Source organism: Notolepis coatsorum (assembly GCF_963971535.1).
Source record: "Notolepis coatsorum genome assembly, chromosome: 8".
NCBI lineage: Eukaryota > Metazoa > Chordata > Actinopteri > Aulopiformes > Paralepididae > Notolepis > Notolepis coatsorum.
In genome coordinates, this window is record NC_140172.1 from 16,134,216 (window position 1) to 16,155,270 (window position 21,055).

A 21,055-nucleotide genomic window follows, 5' to 3' on the forward strand; every position below is an offset into this window, starting at 1 on the left:
CCGCCCCCCGGACCTCCTCCGCCCCCCGGACCTCCTCCATGCCACGCACGTCCAGCGGGTTGGGCAGCACGGGGAAACAGTTCTGCAGCAGTTGAAGCAGCAGCACTCTGCTCTTCATCACCTCCTCTCCATCACTAAGCACACACACACACACGCACACACGCACACACACACGCACACAATCAGAGACCCAAGAGTCTATGGACTCTTTTAACTCATTCACTGCCAACAACGGACGAGTATACTCGTCATTTGATCGTTATTTCTTTTATTCGCTATTTCCATTCAGTATCCATCCAGGAAGGCTGGTGTTACCATAGGGAATGAGTCTGAGATCGCAAACGTCCATTACCACCGCCTGGTGGTATGCGGCCGATGTTGCACTCCCTTTGAGACTCTGTGTATGGGGCTGTGCGTCGATGAAATGCCTCCGGGCGGACTTTTCTAGTAACCTGAACCAAGGGCTTCACCCGATCGCATTGAATAGTTTTCGGGACGCCCGATTCATTATGCTGTGATGGGTATGCATTATGTCGTGGGCCAAATGAACATACAATCTACCAGATGGCAATCAAATAATTGGAATATTCTTTTTGGAATCCCACCGGCCACAGGTAGGAGCAATTTAACGTCAATTTCAGCTTGATTGTGCCTTGTTTTCATAGCCATCGCCCTGATCAGCGTATGTTGTTGTACTAACAAATGCCGTTATTGACAATCAATTATGTTGTTGTACTAACAAATGCCATTATTGACAATCAATTAATCAGAAACGACCCCCCCCCCCCCCCTTCATGCATTCATGATGGAACATTATATACCGATCATATGCATTTGAATCTTTAAGTGTAGCGTGTATAGGGACGAAATGCCAATGGATTAAGTATAATATACGTTGCGGGCTATTACTAGCCTCCCAGGAATTACCCTAAACCGCTCTAAAACCATATTCACCACGGTATAAAACGGGAATGTATGGATGGAGAAATAATTTCTTTTTCACATCTTGAACGATAGATACTCGATGTCAAATGGGCCATAGTATTGCATCCATAGCTATAATATAGAATATAGTTATTTATAGCCCTGCAAACAAGGTGAGCGACTCCATTGGTTTAATGTGTGGCAGCACATAGCCATATCCCGTTCCCAGCGTGGCAGAGAAAGAGTTAAAGCAGGCCTGAAAACCTTCTTATTTCAAAAGGCCTTCGATTGCTAGCTATTTCTTGTGATTTAATTTGTTCTTGTGCCGCTGTTTTTACCGTTTATACAACGTTTTTAACTACGTTTAATTTTTATTTAATTTTTATTCTTGTATTTTATTTTATTATTATTAATAATTATTCGATATTTTTTTAACTATGTTTTAACATTTTTAAATAGTTCTGGATTTACCGTTTAAAGTAGTCTTTACATTCTCCGTTTTGGTATCCGTAGATCATCAGAGGAGTACCATAGTGTGTGTGTATGACATCAGGTACCAGTTAAAAGCTATCGTTTCCTGGCGGCTGGGTGGCGCAGTGGGCAAGGCGCTCGCCACTAACGCAGGAGATGCTGGTATCGAGCCCAGCTCTCGGCGTTGCTACCGGCTGGCCGGTCGTTCATACTAACACAATTGGCAGTGTTAGAGGGTGGGAAGCCGGTGGGTGGGGATTGGACGTTGTGGACAGCGACTCCTACAGGTCGGTTGGGTGACGCCTGTACAGCAGAGACAGGAAGTATCGGGGGCAGCGTGAGCCTCCCACGCGTTACTCCTCGCTAACTGAGAGATCGAGCTGTCTGGTGAAAATATGCGACAGGCTGCCTCCTCGTGTACCGGGGGGGACACGTGATGCAAGGCTTCTGTCCTCACTACAGCCGACCAGTGGGAGGCATGGTCTAGCAACGTTCAAGACAGGGGAGGGGAGAATTGGAAATACGAAATTGGGATGGGAGAAAAATAGAAAAATAAGGAGAAAAAAAAAAAGCTAGTTTCCTGTACTCACATCTCGCGGAGTTTCTTGTAGAAGTCCCAGAACAGGGTCACGTTGAGGCCACTGAAGTCCAGCAGAAACTTCTGCTTGAGCAGGGACACGTCCTACAAGGTTGAAGAGAGACACACCCATCATCCTTCACACCAGAGCTGAACTTAATATGATCTTTTAACCCTTTCACTGCCACACTACAGAATGTTAGTAAAGGGTTAACCGTTTGGTAGTGCGGCAGTGAAAGGGTTAAAACGGGACGCTTCATCTGTGGGTAGGGACGTCACTTTTATCCAAAGATATCCAAAGAAAAAGACCATTTCTTCAAAGTAATACAAGCTTTTATGTAAATCAGAATCCTCTATTTATTATAATCCCGCCCCCGCGCCTTTTCATAACTGCAAACAATCCCAAAAAGATGATTGTCATCTGTCGTAACTGCGTATTGCCTCTGGACAGAGAGAGAGAGGGAGAAAGAGAGAGAAAGAGAAAGAGAAAGAGAAAGAGAAAGAGAGAGAGAGAGAGAGAGAGAGAGAGAGAGAGAGAGAGAGAGAGAGAGAGAGAGAGAGAGAGAGAGAGAGAGAGAGAGAGAAAGAGAGAAAGAAAGAGACAGGGAGATGGAGAAAGTGAGAGTGAGAACCTTGAATCACTGTACAACAATGGTAAATGGACTGTGATTATACAGCACTTTTCTAGTCCCCTGAGCACTCAAAGCACTTTACAGTGTAGGCCTCACATTCAAGAGAGAGGCCGCCGGGCACCTGGAAGGCACTCGATTCTGGTGAAAGAAGAACATAATGATTGGATCAGTTTAGATGAACTCTCTCTCTCGCGGCCCCAGACTGCAGCTCCCACCTCCGCTGTGCAGTCGAGCAGTGAGGCAGAGAGGAAGAGACGCGGCCAACCCTTTCACTGCCACACGACAGCCGGTTAACCCTTTCACTGTGACAATACAGAAGGTTAGCCCTTTACGACCACACAACCAACGGCGATGCTCCATCATTAGCATCATTAGCTCCGCGGATGCTAAATAGTAAAGGGTTAACCTTCTGTCGTGTGGCAGTGAAAGGGTTAATATCAATTTAGAATTTGATCACATCATCACAGTTTGATCGATAGTTTGATATTCTGGGGGGGGGGGGGGGGGGGGGGTGACAGCCCTACCTGTGGGTGTGTCTATGATGATGTGTGCTAATCTAAGGGGTTATTTAGTGCAGCACACAAGTATAAAACATGCCTCTTTACTAAACACATGACCTGATACTAACTATTGTACATCATGGCATATCTGATGTCAGGAACCCAGTTAGTAGCTCTTATTTCATTTAAATATCCAGTACAGTGATGTTTTAATTGAGTCATAAAAAGCTTATTGTGGAATTATTTTAATGTCGTAAGTGTATACTGTAGTTAGGGCTGGGCGCTATGGCCTAAAAATAAAATCTCAGATTTGTTCACACCACATCCGATTTACATCGATTTTTTTCTCTCTTAAAAACGCCAAGGAAATCATTCAAATAAGATTTGTTTTTATTTGACACAAAAAAATTATCAAACCAAGATGAATTTCCCTATTGGGATTGAAGTGCAAACCTAACTTTCACCAATCTTCACTTAAAAATATATATATATACACACACCTGTATATATAAAAGGTTACTCTTGATCAAACAAATATGAATGTCCCTATTGGGATTAATAGTGCAATAACTTGCTTTTTCACCAAACTTCACTTAAAAGAAATAAAAGGTGCCTCTTGATCATGATGATGATGATGATGATGATGAATAGTTTATTTTCTGTCTTTGTTTACAGATCAATCAAAAACACACTTGTGGACTTAAATTTTTTTTTTAAATAATTATAATAAATAATCACAAATGTACATATTCAAAGTAAGCTCACACACAAAATCCAAACTCAATCAAACAAGAATGAATTTCCCTTTTGGGATTAATAAAGTGCAAATCCTACTTTCACCAAACATCACTTTTTGTAAAATAAAAGGTGACTCTTGGAATTTTTTTTTTGTTTTTTTTTGTTGTGAAAATCGATAAAAAAAAATTTAAATACCGGTAGTCCTAAATCATGAATTGGAATTAATCGATTAAATCAAAGGGCTTTAGTCATCATTCTCACAACAACAATAACTAATATTCTGGGTAATTTTATGTCAACATACCATTTTTGTACCTTAAAAGATATTTCACGATTTTTGTACCGAATCTGTAGTTATTTTTATTTATTTATTAATTAATTTTTATAGCATTTTCAGCTTTTTCTGGCCACGCAGGACCGACAGAGGAGAGAGGGTGAAGCGGGAGGAGAAGGGGGGAGGACATGCGGCATATGGCCACCGGGTCGGGGAATCGAACAGGCTTTAAAGATACAATCTGGGGGTTTCTTTACTCCAAGGAATGAATCTGTAGATGTAATCATAGCAGTAATATGGAGGTGTAGTGGTTACGTTATTGCTGTTTCCGGCAGGTCCACCCGCTTGAAAACGCAATGTCATTCCCCATTGCCCATTTCTAAATCGTCTCGTTTAAATCAAATAAAGCATTAACATTTGCATGGTGTACCTTTCTGTGCTTATTCATCCACAATCTAGAGCTCAACATGAAAAATTTTCCCAATGATACATCCCTATACGGGTGGACCTGGCGGGCGGTCCAGAGCGACGTCAGACTACACCTCCCTATAGTAGCAGCAGCAGTAACAGAGTAGTGGTCTTCAGCAGTGATTGAGTTACCATATCTTGTGTGAGCTGCTGGACGAAGAAGAGGGTCTTGTTGAGCAGACTGAGGCCCGTCACAGTGTCCCCGTCGGAGCCCTCCGTCTCTGGGCTGAGGTCGTCCAGGTCTCCCAGCCTCTCCGTCCCGGGGCACAGGTACCCACTGAAGCTGAGAGACTGCACCCCCAGCCGCTCCGCCGAGTCCTGCCTGGCACACAGGAACTTCACCATCAGGAACTGTCCAGAGGGGGACAGAGAGGAGATGTTTAAAGCAAACTACAAAAGAATTCTCATATCCAAAAGTAGTAGATAGATAAATAGGTCATACATGGACGTATGCATTTGGTTATGTGGGTGGGTAGGTTTGTAGGCAGGTGGGTGGGTGGTTATGTATTATTATGTACGCAGTATATATGGATGCATGTACTGTGTGTATGTATGTTTGTGTTAACACATATCTTTTGAATGTATTACTGGTATTTTTTAAATAATGTGTATATCTTTTGTATGTTTGATTTTACATTTAGATTTTTTACTTTAGTTAATAAATAAATACAAATAAATACAAAGATGTGAAAATGTATTATCGGAAAAACGAAGGCATCAGGCTTAAGTAGACATATTGAAAAGCACTCGTATACAAAATAGTCAAGGCTATATCAGCAAAAAGCACCTATAGATAATCATGGTCGGGTGTTTATGGAGTGTATGGTTGAGAGAGAGAGAATGGAAAACAAAAGAGGTATTTTCTGTAATGGTGCTGAAAATGGTTACAGAAGTGACGGTATGAATTATATATAATCACTAGACCTGTCCCCGACTAAGGATTTGTATAGGCATTCCATTTGGGCTGTGGGGGGTGCTTAATGTCTGAAGGAGTCGACTGAAGGCTTCTTGTCCTCTGCAAAAGCATGCAATTGGTCCACTGATGGATACATCTTGATATTTGTCTGGTGTGTTCATTAGACAGGTGAAATCCTCTTTCAGTGCCTCTGTGCCTGTTTTCTTAGGCAGTTAGACTCGCTGGTATACTTTTTTTTTTGCATTAGACTAAGAGGTTGGCAGTCGACTATGGCTCCTTTTGATCGATTAGTCGACTAGTGGAGGTCAGCCCTAATAATAACAGTATACCTACACAGTAGGGGTGGACGGTATAAACGGTATACGGTATAAACGGTATTAATTTGCTCTACGGTATGGATTTTGACTATACCTTGTAACCGGTAGAGCAGCTCTAAAATAGCAATGACGTCATGTAACCACAGCGCGACTATTTCACTCGCATTTGCCCCTAAAAATAGATAGAATTAGTCATAGATAATAGATATGTGCAAACTGGAAAAAGTTATTTAGGAGGCTTCGTGCAGTGGGCGTGTCAACACGCAATTGTCATTTCATAATAAACACATATCACCGCGGCGCACAGCAAGTTTCAATTTCAGTTCCTGGCATTTTTAACCAGTGGAGAAAGGTAAGATATTTCCCTATCGTTTTTCTTATATGAATTATTCTACGTTAATAAAACATACCTGGTGATCAACTACAGTTTGCTGCGAACATTATGATGTGTAGTGTTCTGACGGCTGGGCAGCGCGAGCTGGATGTTGGATTTTGCGAGAAGCATTATGCAGCTGCAGAGCCGCAGAATCCACCATAACCCACCCATCTGTACCGGCACCGTGCAGTACTCCAATTCAGCCATTGGCAATTCAGCTGTTGGGTGGGGGGCGCTGTTGAGCGGTCCCCAGATAGAGCCTTAAAACAGCTGAATCTGCTGCTCTGCAGCGACATACTCTTTGCAAATAAGTCGTTGCGAGGTGGAGAGTCATCACGCAAACCCACGATAATGTTGCCGTCTCTCTGCCAAATTTCTCAGTTCTTCGCTTGATATAATTGTTACAAATGTCCAATATAACGGAATTCGTTAGCTCATAAAAATGTGATTATAACAGACTGCTGTTTATTAATGTCGGGCGACTGCCCACAGACACCCATTTGATTTAAAGTCGGCAGCAGCACGGAGTCTCAGGACTTATTTTATTTGGAATATAATGAGGCAAAAGTAGCCTAGTTTTAAGTTAAAATATTATAAATCTACATGCCTTGAGGATGTCATTATTTATATAGCCTGCCTATCAGGCAAAAAAAATAATTCTAACGGAAACACTGATTCAGTGATATATACCGTTACCGTCTATGCTTCAAATTATACCGTGATATAAATTTTAGACCATACCGTCCAGCCCTACTACACAGCCGGTGACTATTGGACTAGTGGAGGTCAGCCCTGATAATAGTTTCAAGTTTCTTTAATAGTTGTCATACAGAAGTACAGAATACTTTCATACAAAATGCTTCTTACTGTTACGCTCCAGAGACTGTGCTAGACAAGATAGTATCAAATAACATAGTATAGCATGTAATTTAGAAGAAGAAAATGAGGTCACAGTGTTCGGTATAGACATATGTACAATGTTCTGAGTTACCATATAATAATATACAATACTATGCAGTGTACTAATGTACAGTACTATATAGTGCAAAGCAGAAATGGGATGAGGTACAATTTAGGTACAATTTACAGTAAGGTGTACGAGTTGTAGTGCAATCCTTCATCAATAAATATAAAGTGTGGGGAGTGGGTGCTACAGTGTGTTTGTTTAAAGTGGGTGTGTGTTATAAAGTGTGTGGAGTGGGTGCTACAGTGTGTTTGTTTAAAGTGAGTGTGTGCGTGTGGATGTGTGTGCTATGTGCGTTTGGTGGTTGTTGTTGTGTAGTGTTCATTGTTCGTTTAGCAGCCTGATGGCCTGGGGATAGAAGCTTCTTCTGAGTCTTTCTGTGCTCGCCTTGAGACTCCGGTATCGCTTGCCTGACCGCAGCAGTTCAAAGAGGCAGTTGTTCGGGTGACTGGAGTCTTTAATGATTCTCTTAGCCTTGCCCTTGCAACGCTTGTTGTAAATGTTCTGGAGGGTGGGGAGCCCCCCTCCAATTGTGCGTTCGGCTGAACGTGTCACTCTTTGTAGTCTGCTTCGGTCTTGTGCAGTGCTATTCCCAAACCAGGAGGTGATGTTGCCGGTCAAGATGCTCTCTATTGTACATGAGTAGAAGTTCTTAAGGATCTTCTGACTGACTTGGAACTTCCTTAGGCGCCTGAGGAAGTAGAGGCGTTGTCGTGCCTTCTTCACAACACTGTCAATGTGTGTGGTCCATGTCAAGTCCTCGGATATGTAGGCTCCGAGGTACTTAAAGCTGTTGACTCTCTCAACCGGTGCCCCGTCGATGCTGAGGGGGCTGTAGTCCTTGACCCCCGACCTCCTGAAGTCCACAATCATCTCCTTTGTTTTGCTGACGTTCAGGGAGAGGCTGTTTTCCTGGCACCATCCCGCCAGGACCTTGACCTCTTCCAGGTAGGCCCTCTCGTCGTTGGCAGAGATCAGGCCCACCACCACTGTGTCGTCAGCAAATTTGATGATTGTATTGCTACTCCGCTGAGCCACACAGTCGTGTGTGTACAGGGAGTAGAGGAGGGGACTCAGAACACAGCCCTGGGGGGCCCCTATGTTGAGGGTGATGGATGAGGAGGTGCAGTTGCCTGCTCTCACCACCTGGGGTCTGCCAGTCAGGAAGTCCAAGACCCACTGGCAGAGGTCATAGTTCAAGCCCAGGTCCCTGAGCTTGGCTATGAGTATGGAGGGGACTATGGTATTGAATGCCGAGCTGTAGTCGATGAATAGCATTCTCACATAGTTCCCCTGCCTCTTGTCCAGGTGTGATGCTGCTGTGTGCAGCACATGGGCTATGGCGTCCTCCGTGGACCTGTTGGGGCGGTATGCAAATTGCAGGGGGTCCATGTTGATGGGGAGGGAGGAGCAGATGTAGCCCTTTACTAGCTTCTCAAAGCACTTAATGGCTATGGAGGTGAGAGCTACAGGGCGGTAGTCGTTGAGGCAAGCAGGCTTGGATTTTTTGGGTACAGGGATAATAGTGGACTTCTTCAGGCAGGTGGGGATGACAGCCTGTTCTAAGGACAGGTTAAATATGTCAGTGAATACTGGGGCCAGTTGGTCGGCACAGACTTTTAGGACGCGGCCGGGGATGCCGTCCGGACCTGCTGCCTTCCTGATATTCACTTTTTTAAAGGTCCGCCTCACCTCATGCTCTGTTACCCTGAACACTGCGCCTCCATCAGCAGTTGACCCCCCCCCCCCCCCCCCCATTGCCGTGGCTTGTGAGCTGGTGTTGTTATTACCAGCATCAAACCTCGCATAGAAGGTATTGAGGTCATTTGCTAAGGAGATGTCACTGTTCAGTTTGAGGGAGGCGCCTTTGTAGTCTGTCATCGTTTTGAGCCCCTGCCACATAGCTCTAGAGTCAGCTTGTTCAAACTGGAGTTCAATTTTATCCCTGTAGCGCCGTTTGGCCTCTGACACTGTCCTCCTTACGTTGTATCGCGCCACCTTGTGGTCATTCATGTTGCCTGCCACTAGGCCGTCGTTGTATGCTTTGGTGCGCTCTCTCAGAGCTTCACGGACGGATTTGTCTACCCAGGGTTTTTGATTTGGGTAAACTCTCATTTTGGTAGTGGGGATTGTTTCTTCCACCAAAGTACAAACATAGTCCACCACTGTCTCCGTGTAGACATTAATGTTATCTGTGTCGCGGAACACATTCCAGTCTGTGCAGTCAAACGCAGACCGGAGCGTCAGCCCCCACCGTCAAATCCCATTTCTGCACCTCTCGCGAGACTACAGGAGTACTTTTGATTCTCTGTTTGTACATTGGTGAAAGAAAGATGGACACGTGATCTGATTTACCAAAGCCACTATCAGAATGAGCCTTGTAGCCACCTTTAAATTGCGTGTAACAGTGATCTAGGATGTTACCGCCTCTGGTGTTGCAAGTCACATGCTGATAGAAGTCAGGTAATACCTTTCTCAGATTGGCGCTATTGAAATCACCCAGCACCAAAATGGCGGCGTTAACGTTCGCCGCTTGTATTCTATTTACCTCGTCGTGGAGTCTGGAGAGCGCGACGTTGTTGCTGGCTTGCGGTGGAATATACACTCCTACAAGGATGATCGCCGTTAACTCCCTCGGGAGGAAGAAAGGACGACACTTGATGGTTATATATTCCAGGTCTGGGCAGCAGTGGTTGGATAATTCCTTCACGTTAGTTGGATCGCTCCAATTTTTGTTAAACATGAAGGCAATACCTCCTCCACGTTGTTTACCGGACTCTGCTGTACGATCCTTGCGGTGGATAAAGAAGTGTTCAGCTGGTTGGATTGCGTGGTCTGGAACGACCGGCGTGAGCCACGTTTCGGTGAAGCAGAGAACGTTGCAGTCCCTAACGTCTCTTTGGTATTGAATCCTTGCTCGGATATCATCCAGTTTATTGTCAATTGATTGTACATTGGCTAGCAATATACTGGGCAATGGCGTTCGGTGGCGTCTGGATCTCAGCCTGTTACGGATCCCAGCTCTCTTCCCACGCCGTCTGGTTCGTTTGTTCCTGGGATCAAGGAACAAAGGCTCTGGTCCCATTCTCCGGAGAATCTCAACAGGCCATTGTTGCGGTTCGGAAAGCTGGTCCAGGGAGTAATCCAATCGGTAAGTTTCCCGTAATCCGATGTCTATAAGTGACTGACGGTCATACACATTAAATGCACCTACTGTTGGTACAGACAAAACTCTCAAAACTATAAATATTAACAAAAGTAAGCACAGTCTCGACGGAGCGAACAGAAAGGCAGCCGGACGTTGCAGCGCCATTCCCATAATAACAGTAACACCTACACAGCCGGGGGCTATTGGACTAGTGGAGGTCAGCCCTGATAATAACAGTAACACCTACACAGCTGGGGGCTATTGGACTAGTGGAGGTCAGCCCTGATAATAACAGTAACACCTACACAGCCGGGGGCTATTGGACTAGTGGAGGTCAGCCCTGGTAATAACTAACACCTACACAGCCGGGGGCTATTGGACTAGTGGAGGTCAGCCCTGGTAATAACAGTAACACCTACACAGCCGGGGGCTATTGGACTAGTGGAGGTCAGCCCTAGTAATAACAGTAACACCTACACAGCCGGGGGCTATTGGACTAGTGGAGGTCAGCCCTGGTAATAACAGTAACACCTACACAGCTGGGGGCTATTGGACTAGTGGAGGTCAGCCCTAGTAATAACAGTAACACCTACACAGCCGGGGACTATTGGACTAGTGGAGGTCAGCCCTAGTAATAACAGTAACACCTACACAGCCGGGGGCTATTGGACTAGTGGAGGTCAGCCCTAGTAATAACAGTAACACCTACACAGCCGGGGGCTATTGGACTAGTGGAGGTCAGCCCTGGTAATAACAGTAACACCTACACAGCCGGGGGCTATTGGACTAGTGGAGGTCAGCCCTGGTAATAACAGTAACACCTACACAGCTGGGGGCTATTGGACTAGTGGAGGTCAGCCCTGGTAATAACAGTAACACCTACACAGCCGGGGGCGGAGCCTAAACAACAGTAACACCTACACCGCCGGGGGCGGAGCCTAAACAACAGCAACACGTACCTTTGCTACGCGACACTGCTGGAGTTTAATCTCCACGTCGTTCCAGTCGTCCTCCAGCTCAAACCAGCCAATCGGCTCGTCCTCCACCTGCGCTGGGATCCTCCCACTGCAGGGTCACATGACACACACACACAGCGCACATCCGTGACAATACTACCCAAGGTATCCATCTGGTCATCCATTTTGGAATAATTTCATTTCATTTGTATTTATTCGTACATGGAATTGTTACAGTCCAACAGTACATGGTTCACTTAATATGCTCCACTAAATTCCATAGCCGAAAGGAACAGGAAGAAGAACATTCGTATTGTACCTGCCCCTACACACATACAGTACACTGATGGACTAAGTGCAATGTTTACCAAACCAAACAATATGTACATACTTGTTTTGCAGAACTGGAAACATCAACACAATTAAATTAACACAAATAAATACATTTTGTGTATTTGTGTATCAGTTAAATTGCATATTTAGGTTCATTCATGTATACACACACACATTTATCTCTATATTTATATAATGTATTATTCAACAAGACAGAGATCAGTGGTTTTTGTTTGGTAGAAGAAGCGCTTACTTGTCTTGGACATACTCCTTGTAGTCCTTGTAGTCCCACGAGTCATATTTCTTGAACCTCTTGAAGTGTTTCTCTGCGTCGAAGGGGTCTCCTTCCTTGTAGGCGAAAATGAATCCACATTTGGCGCCGATGGTTCCTTTGCGTACCTTGACCACACAGAGCAGAGAGGGTGAGATTTACAAGCCCAGCAAACACCTCCGTGTCCGTTAGCCCTCACATGGCCGCTGGGTCCGGGGGGCGTCTGAACAACAGAACGGGTCCTACACAGGGTTCCCACGGGCATTGCTAAATGAAATTCAAGGACTTTTAAGTACTTTTCCAAGCACTATTTTTCATTTTCAAGGATGTCACTCGAAGGATACGGTAGGATAGGATGTTTTTTTAAGCATCTTCTTGGCCTGCTCGCCAGCTAGAGCATCACACGTGAAGAAATGAGGAAAAGCAGTTGGAATTCCAGGCCTCGACTTTTTTTATGTAAAAAGTCAAGCACTTTAAGCACTTCAAGGACCTTGTGCGAACCCTGTCTACTGTTTGTCTTTAGACCAAGATGAGGATCTCAAACGCAGGCTATGTAAAACTCGTAAAACCGCAATAAAAATCTGGAAACGCAGTCAACAACATCTTCAAAGTTTCAGGTCAAGAAGACTTCCTATAAATTACATTTGGGTTGAATTAATTCATACTAATTCGTGTGTCATGTAACGCAATGTCAGTTGGCACAGACTCAGGTCGACCCAGAGGGGAAAAAAGACGTTGATGAAAACATAAGAGCAATCAAAACGCCGCCTCACCTTGATCTTCATCTGCGTGACCTGGAAGCTGGTCTGGTCCTCTGTGGACAGGATCACACTGGCTCTCTTCCTGCCGCTCTCCGTCAGGAAGCCTGAGGGAGGAGAACACACAGCGGGCTACAGTCACTACTACTGAGGAGTCCGGACACGGCACACTAGTGCTGAAGCAACACACACTTTTATTTATTTATTTTTTTTTTTTTAATGACACAAATCTAATTTTAACAGGCGCCCCCAAAATTGGCCATTTTAGTTTTAGTTTTTAGAACTGCATACTTTTTTTGCAAACCAAAACACTATACTGTATACTTATAGCACATGCATGAGCCTGGTCTCTTTTGAAAGCCATATCACTGAAGAAGGACATTGTCCGAAACATGTCTGCTTTTTATTCAGGCTGCCATTAAAAAACATTGAACCTGCGAGTGCACTGGTCCGGCTACCCTGCTTTTTGATATACTGAACTTTATGGGATTACAGCACCCAGTGTGAGAACTTGTGAGCGCGGTCTAACTTGACTATATATATACTCTTTTGAAAGATGACATACTGAAGTTTCAGATACAATAAGGAAAACTCACCATTAGTGCTAATGAAATAGAGTAACATTGGTCTGAACTTGAGTTGTAGAAAAACGTGTTACTCAAGTTTTTCTGTAGTAGTTAGTATTCCAGACGTAGTATTTCCCCAGAAAGGCTGGAGGCTTAAAAAACACCCGAGATCCGAGAGCGGCTGGGTGGCGCAGCGGACGTTGCGCTCGTCACCAACGCAAGAGACACCGGTCTCGAATCCGGCTGTCAGCGGTGCCTCCGGCTTGGCCGGTCGTCATACTGGCACAATTGGCGGTGTCAGCGGGAGGGAAGCCGTGGGTGGTAATCTGGTCATTGTAAACAGCGACTCCTACAGGTCGGTCAGGGCGCCTGCACAGCGAGGGAGGGAAATGGTGAAGGTAGTGTGACCTCCCACGCGTTACACTTCACCAATGAGAGTCCGCGCTGGCAGGTGAAAAGATGCTGCTGGCTGTCTCCTATGTATCGGAGGAAGCATGTGATAGACTTCAGGGCTCCCTAGACCGACCAGTGGGGGGCACATGTGCGCAACGACCAGGAAGGGGAGGGGGGAATTGGCATGAGCGACTAAATTGGGATGGGAGGAAAATACAGAAAATAGGAGAAAAAGTGGATAAAAAAAAGAAAGAAATGAGAAAAAGTAGGTAAAAAAAAATAAAAGAAACTCCAGAGATCCGGGCGGCTATGTGGCGTAGTGGGCAAGGCGCTCGCCACGAATGACGGAGACGCTGGGCTCGCCTGTTCGAGCCCAGCGCTCCACATTGCTTTCAGTTTAGCTGGTCGTTCATACTAATACACATTGGCCGTATTAGGGGGTGGGAAACTGATGGGTGGGGATCGGGCGTTGTGGACAGCGACTCCTACAGGTCGGTTGGTGCGCCTGCGCAGTAGAATCAGGAAGTGTCGGGGGCAGCGTGAGCCTCCCACGCGTTACTCCTCGCCACTGAGAGATCGAGCTGCGCAGGTGAAAAGATGCGACTGCTGTTACCTCAAGTACCGGAGGGGACTCGTGCTATGTATGACTTAGTCCACATTGCAGCCGGCTTGTGGGAGGCAAGAAACAGCGTTCGTGACAGGGGAGGGTTGAATTGGACGATACGAAATTAGGATGGGAGAAAATATAGAAAATGGGAGAAAAAGTGGATCCAAAAAAAAAGAAACTCCCGAGATCCATAGCCTGACGTCTTATGTAGTACATGTCCAAATTTCATAAAGATCCATTCAGAAATTAGTGATTAGGAGTGATTTTGGTAAACTGTGTACAAAAGAAAAGCTCAGTTTTCTCATAGACTTCAATTCGAATGCGATTTTTCTCTTCCTGTTTTCGCTTGTGATTTTTCACCTAGATCCCCGATTTGTACATCCCCAGGTGGGGTATCATTGGAAAGCCACACTCATTGGCTACAACCCTGTCAAATAATTTTCGAAATTGCCAAATGATTGACGGAACTAGAACCCCAAGAGTCAGGAGTGGTATTTGCGCAATACCGTGTACTTTGCGCAAGCCTCAAATATCGGCATGTAACTCGAGAACCGCTGAACGGATTTTGTCACCTGAAAGGGCGATCGACAGGCAACAAATGGGGCTTTAATTCTATATATATATTGTATTACAACATATGCACACCCGAGCCACTAGTGGTCACCAAAGTGCCGGTGGGCAAATCGTCCTCAAGAGGGCCCACATACGGGCCCCCGCATGCTAAGAGGATTTTAAGATCTTTGTATTTTCCAGAGATGAATTGGTATACACCGCAGATTTGTACTGCACCCAGGGTTCCCACAGACATTACAAAATGAAATTCAAGTACTTTTACAAGCACTGTTTTTTCATTTTAAATGCCATTTTTATAGGGGGAAATTCTGATCCAATATTTATGGCTTAAAAAAAATTATTTCCGACAATTAGTTACACTTTAGATAAAAACAATACATTTCTTGATTCAGAACAATTCTATCATGGATGAACAAAACTTTCAATGTTGATTTGAATTTCAAGGATTTTTTTTTTTTTTTTTTTTTTTAACTTAATTTTTTTTAGCGTTTATCGCTTTTCTGGTCAAGCATGACCGACAGATGTAGGGTGAAACGGGAGAGAGAGCAGGGGAAGACATTCGGCAAATGACGGCGAGTCCGGGAGTCGAACTCGGAGTCAACCAGATCCGTGACGCAGCACGGTATTCCGCGACGCAGCGCGGTACATGGTGTGCTACTGGAGCACCCCGAATTTCAAGGACTTTTTAAGCACCTTGTTAAAACAATTGGCTGTTTTCAAGGAAATACAGGCCTTGAATTTTCTGGGTAAAAATAAATCAAGCACTTTAAGCACTTCAAGGACCTCGTGCGGACCCTGCACCTGTGTGATAAGAACCCTGAGAAGGAGCAGAGTCTCCGTACCGTCTCCAGTGGGGTTAGGGTTAGGGTTAAGAAGAACCCTGAGAAGGAGCAGAGTCTCGTACCGTCTCCAGTGGGGTTAGGGTTAGGGTTAAGAAGAACCCTGAGAAGGAGCAGAGTCTCGTACCGTCTCCAGTGGGGTTAGGGTTAGGGTTAAGAAGAACCCTGAGAAGGAGCAGAGTCTCGTACCGTCTCCAGTGGGGTTAGGGTTAAGAAGAACCCTGAGAAGGAGCAGAGTCTCCGTACCGTCTCCAGTGGGGTTAGGGTTAGGGTTAAGAAGAACCCTGAGAAGGAGCAGAGTCTCGTACCGTCTCCAGTGGGGTTAGGGTTAGGGTTAAGAAGAACCCTGAGAAGGAGCAGAGTCTCGTACCGTCTCCAGTGGGGTTAGGGTTAGGGTTAAGAAGAACCCTGAGAAGGAGCAGAGTCTCGTACCGTCTCCAGTGGGGTTAGGGTTAGGGTTAAGAAGAACCCTGAGAAGGAGCAGAGTCTCGTACCGTCTCCAGTGGGGTTAGGGTTAGGGTTAAGAAGAACCCTGAGAAGGAGCAGAGTCTCGTACCGTCTCCAGTGGGGTTAGGGTTAGGGTTAAGAAGAACCCTGAGAAGGAGCAGAGTCTCATACCGTCTCCAGTGGGGTTAGGGTTAGGGTTAAGAAGAACCCTGAGAAGGAGCAGAGTCTCCGTACCGTCTCCAGTGGCGTGTTTGGTCAGCATGTTCTCTGCTCCAGACTTCTCCTCCTTGCTCTTCACGTCGCAGGCCTGCAGGTGGAGCTGGAGGGGCCTCCCTGGAGGGGCAGGAGGTCAGCACATCAGTGTGTTTATGTTTATTAACCCTTTCACTGCCACACTACCAAACGGTTAACCCTTTCACGTCTGCACTACCAAACGGTTAACCCTTTCACTGCCACACTACCAAACCGTTAACCCTTTCACGGCCGCACTACCAAACGGTTAACCCTTTCACGGCCGACCTACCAAACTGTTAACCCTTTCACTGCCACACTACCAAACGGTTAACCCTTTCACGGCCGCACTACCAAACGGTTAACCCTTTCACGGCCACACTACCAAACGGTTAACCCTTTCACTGCCGCACTACCAAACGGTTAACCCTTTCACTGCGACAATACACAGAAGGTTAACCCTTTCACTTTAACACAACAGCAGGTTAACCCTTTCACTGCCACACTACATAAGGTTAACCCGTAGTTACCGTCGGTAGTGTGATAGTAAAGGGTTAACCTTCTGTAGTGTGGCAGTGAAAGGGTTAACATGTTGACTATTCTTCCTGAGGTCCTCACAGATAAACACATACAAATATGAAACATTCGGTGTAAATCAGTCATATATCACATACATAATCAATAGAAAATAAAACAAAAGGTCATAGGTGAATCCATTTCACCATACCTTAAATTATTATTTTTTTTAAACAAAGTAAACGGAAGAAGTTTGGATAACATGGCTGCAGCTACACTCATGCATGACATATATTGATTGATTTTCTTCCGGATTATGGCTCCTTTAAGTTTATTTTTGAAATGGTCCTTGTGGATATGTAATGGGAGCCTATTCCAGTGTGTTATGGCTCTATACATTGCAGGTTTCTTTAGAGCGTTGGTTCTGCCACGCGACAAAGGGTTACAGACAAGGGGTTAACCGTCGTCTGTAGTGTGGTAGTGAAAGGGTTAGCCTTCGGTAGTGTGGCAGTGAAAGGGTTAAAAACGTAATCGGAAAGCCACCACGTTATATATTTTAAGTTTTTAACGATGCGGTACTATGACTGGAATTCTATATAACCCGCTCAAAATGATTGGCTTAGGCATAATGTGTCTTGTTTACAGTCTGAACTTGGAAAGTCTGCCTTTTGTTTTAGTTCATTACCAACTCCCTGGAATGATCCTCAGCAAGGCTGACCTAGGGTCAGTTTAGGACCAGGATATTTTATATATATATATATACATTTTTATTTACATTCATAGACATACAAGACTTAGACAATACTTAAAATGACATCAAACACATAACAATACATTGACATGGGTCCCTTGAATTCCTATGTAATGGCTGTGTTCAGCAGCCCAATCCCCCTTAACACAATGGCGCCCAAGGACGTATATATCCGTTTTTCGAATCCATGCTTAAAGGACAGAAGGACGGATATATCCGAGGCAAGTTGTTTTGGCTTTTATTCCATTTTAATAACCTATTCAAGGTCGCCGAGCTGCACTGCAGATTTACCCTACTCTTTGAATTCGAGAAAGTGCATTACCGGCCAGATCCTCTTAGGGGCGCTATCTCGATAATGCAGTGTTCCCTGTGGCCGAAGTTGTCTTTATTTTTATTTTTTCTCAAATGCAGTTTTCTACTAACCTGAAGCGATCGCTATTGTCTGTTGCACGGAATACGTTTTGGATTGCGGATTTCAGTGTGCAGTAAGGGGATATATCATCAGCCAATGGACATATCGATCTACCAGATGGCGATCGATAACTGGGAAATGGTCTGGCGGATCCAACCGGCTCATGGGAAGATCTTTTTCACGTAAATTACAGCCCGATCGGGCCTTGTTATGATACTCAACCAGCCGATCAGCCTAGGTGGCTACTTAGACGAACACGGTTATTGGTAATCAATAATAAGAAACAACGTCCCCCGCCCCCCCCCCCCCCTTCATGCATACATGCTTGAGGATCGTGCCGATCATATGCAGTTTGAGTTTGAACTGTAGCTTCTGTATAACGGAAATGCCATTGGATATAACGTTAGTAGCTATTAGCCCTTTATCCAGCTTTCCAGGAAATATCCTAGCCGGAATCCCTTATAACGCTTATATTCACGGCGCTATAAAATGAGAACGTATTGATAAAAATTATTTTTCTTTAAGCCATTTTGAACGGACGGTTTATGGTCTCAATTGACAATGAGAATGGACAGATAGCAATACTATAAAGTATAGATTTAGCTCTACAAACAGCCCCAAGTCTGTTTACATATGCTGGTCGTCTAGAGCAGTGATTCCCAACCTGGGGGGTCCGCCAGACCACAGATGATTTGAGGTATTTTTTCTTTTTTTTCTTTCAGAGAAATATTTAATTCGTATATTTTTATCATCAGAAGCATGAATAGTATCTCCACTACAATAAAAAATTAAGATAAATAAATAAACATCTAGACATGATTTTTGAACGTTAACAGTAGGCTACCGGGTAGCCGCTAAAACGCGAATCAGTTGACTGTATCACTTTCCGTAGCTAGCCTAGCACGCTAGTTAACTTTCTCGGCTCGTCTGCAGTCAGCCGCCAGAGGCGAAAATGTGTGACAAACGAAAAGGAGATGACGGCAGCTCATCTGCAAAAAAAGTTAGGACCTACAGCAATCGCGAAAATTACATCACCATGGGCTTCACTGAGGGACCAGACAAACGACCTGAGTGTGTGATTTGTGGAGAAAAGTTGGCAAAGTCGAGCCTGAAGCCCAGCAAGCTGAAGAGACATCAGGCGTCTAAGCACCCAGAAACCGTTGGGAAGGATCCGGACTTTTTTCGGAGGAAAGAACAGTCTCTCAAGGCGAACAAGCCCGTTGATGTTAGAGTAGTGTGGAGCAGGGGTGGCAGTGATTTACAGAAGGCTACCGAAGCCTCCTTTGAGTGTTCGCTTTTAATTGCAAAAGCAAAGAAACCGCACAATATTGGCGAGCAGCTCATCAAACCAGCCTGCATAAAAATGGTTTAGAAACTGTGCGGCCCACAGGTGGCGGATAAACTAAAATCAGTACCACTCTCGAACAATGTAGTGAAAGACCGAATTGATAAGATGTCAAGTGATTGCGAGCAGCAGCTGTCAGAAAAGCTTAGAAAGGGTCCATTTGCCATATAACTTGATGAAACTACAACTGTCGCAGACGAGGCTGTGCTCATCGTTTATGTGCAGTATATCGAAAATGAGGATCTGAAGCAGGACATTCTCATGTCAGTCAACCTTACTACCACCACTCGAGGTGAGGATATTTTTACTGCAGTGGATTCTTACTTCATTCAACATAAATGCAAACCGTTCACCATTAGGGCCTGATTTGAGAGGATGAATACAGGATTTGAATATTGGCCAACATTTTGAAATACATATGGTGCAAGATGAGATTTGTTGATTGAAGGCACAAGTCAAAGAAGCATAGTGGGTCTAATTATGATGCATATGCCTGTGTATAAGCAGTTTGTTATTAAAATGACAAAATACGTATTTTATGGTATTTTATTAGGAGGGGGGTCCAGGAATTTCATCAGAGATGTTTGGGGGTCTCTGGGAGAAAAAAGGTTGGGAACCCCTGGTCTAGAGTGATAGACTCATCTCAGTGGCCGCCAATGTGTTAAGAGGGACCCCCCCTCCCGCCATCCACCCCGAGAAATAGGACTCCCCCATATCCCAGGTCCGCTATACTCGGGGCCGAGCACCCAGCGACACAGGACCCTTGAATTAAATTGGGCTAGGCTCAGTGGAGGGGAGGGAGCGACTCCCCCCCACGAGCCAAGCCCGCTACCCCCCATGTCACCAAGAACCCCACCCCACGCACATCGACCCCATAACATACAAGACCCCACTGTCCCGGGCCGAACCACCGAAACGATGGCCCCCCTCCCCCGACAGTCCCCCCCACTGAGCTAAGCCCGTAGGACTCCCCCATATCCCAGGTCCGCCACGCGCGGAGCTGAGCCCCCAGCGACACGGGTCCCTTGAATTAAATTGGCCAGGCCCAGTAGAGGAGAGGAGAGGGCACTCCCCCCCACCGAGCCAAGTCCGCTACCTCCCATGCCACCGAGAACCCCACCCCACGCACACCGAACCCACAACACACAAGAACCCACTGGGCAAAGCTCAGCCGCTCTGACCCCCTTAAGAGAAACCCCTCCCTCCCGCCATCCTCCCCGAGAAAACAGAACACCCCCCCCATCCCAGGTCGACTGCGCGTGGAGCCGAGCACCCAGAGACCCCACCCGCCCCCGCCCCGACCGCCAGGCCCCCGGCCCACGAGAACCCCAAGCCCAGGCCCGCAGTAGGCCAGAGCACCATGCCTCAATGGCCCCCAGACCCCCGCGAACCCAAGCCCGGTGTCCCCCCGGCCCGGTGACCAGACCACACAGGCCACGGTGTCAGAGGGCCCCAAGGAAACCCATCCCACCCATACCGACCCCACAACACGCAAGGCCCCCCGCTCGAACCGCCGGAACAATGGTCTCTCCCCCCCCGACATTCCCCCCCACTGAACAAAGCCCGCCCACTTCTGTACCTCCCATGTCACTGACATCACTATGTATATTTATAGCAACAGCTATTCTAACATGACTTAAAAATTTAAATAAAAATAAAATAAGCTATATGATTAGCACTCTTTGCCCCCGTTGGAGGGTTGGAGGGGAATCAGCTCTCCTAGGGAGAGGCCCCCCCCCCTAGTGACGGAGA

The 21,055-nt window shown here is 45.7% G+C and overlaps 1 protein-coding gene across 1 annotated transcript in view; it reads right to left on the minus strand.

The window, feature by feature from the left end:
• zzef1 (zinc finger, ZZ-type with EF hand domain 1) overlaps positions 1-21,055 on the minus strand; it is a 184,200-nt gene that overhangs the window by 131,119 nt on the left and 32,026 nt on the right. The window contains exons 9-15 of the mRNA XM_084320319.1: positions 16,283-16,381; positions 12,639-12,730; positions 11,848-11,993; positions 11,265-11,370; positions 4,717-4,935; positions 1,986-2,077; positions 14-134 (exon numbers count right to left, since the gene is read on the minus strand). Of these exons, the coding sequence (XP_084176445.1) occupies positions 14-134; positions 1,986-2,077; positions 4,717-4,935; positions 11,265-11,370; positions 11,848-11,993; positions 12,639-12,730; positions 16,283-16,381 (875 nt within the window). The remainder of the gene's footprint in view (positions 1-13; positions 135-1,985; positions 2,078-4,716; positions 4,936-11,264; positions 11,371-11,847; positions 11,994-12,638; positions 12,731-16,282; positions 16,382-21,055) is intronic.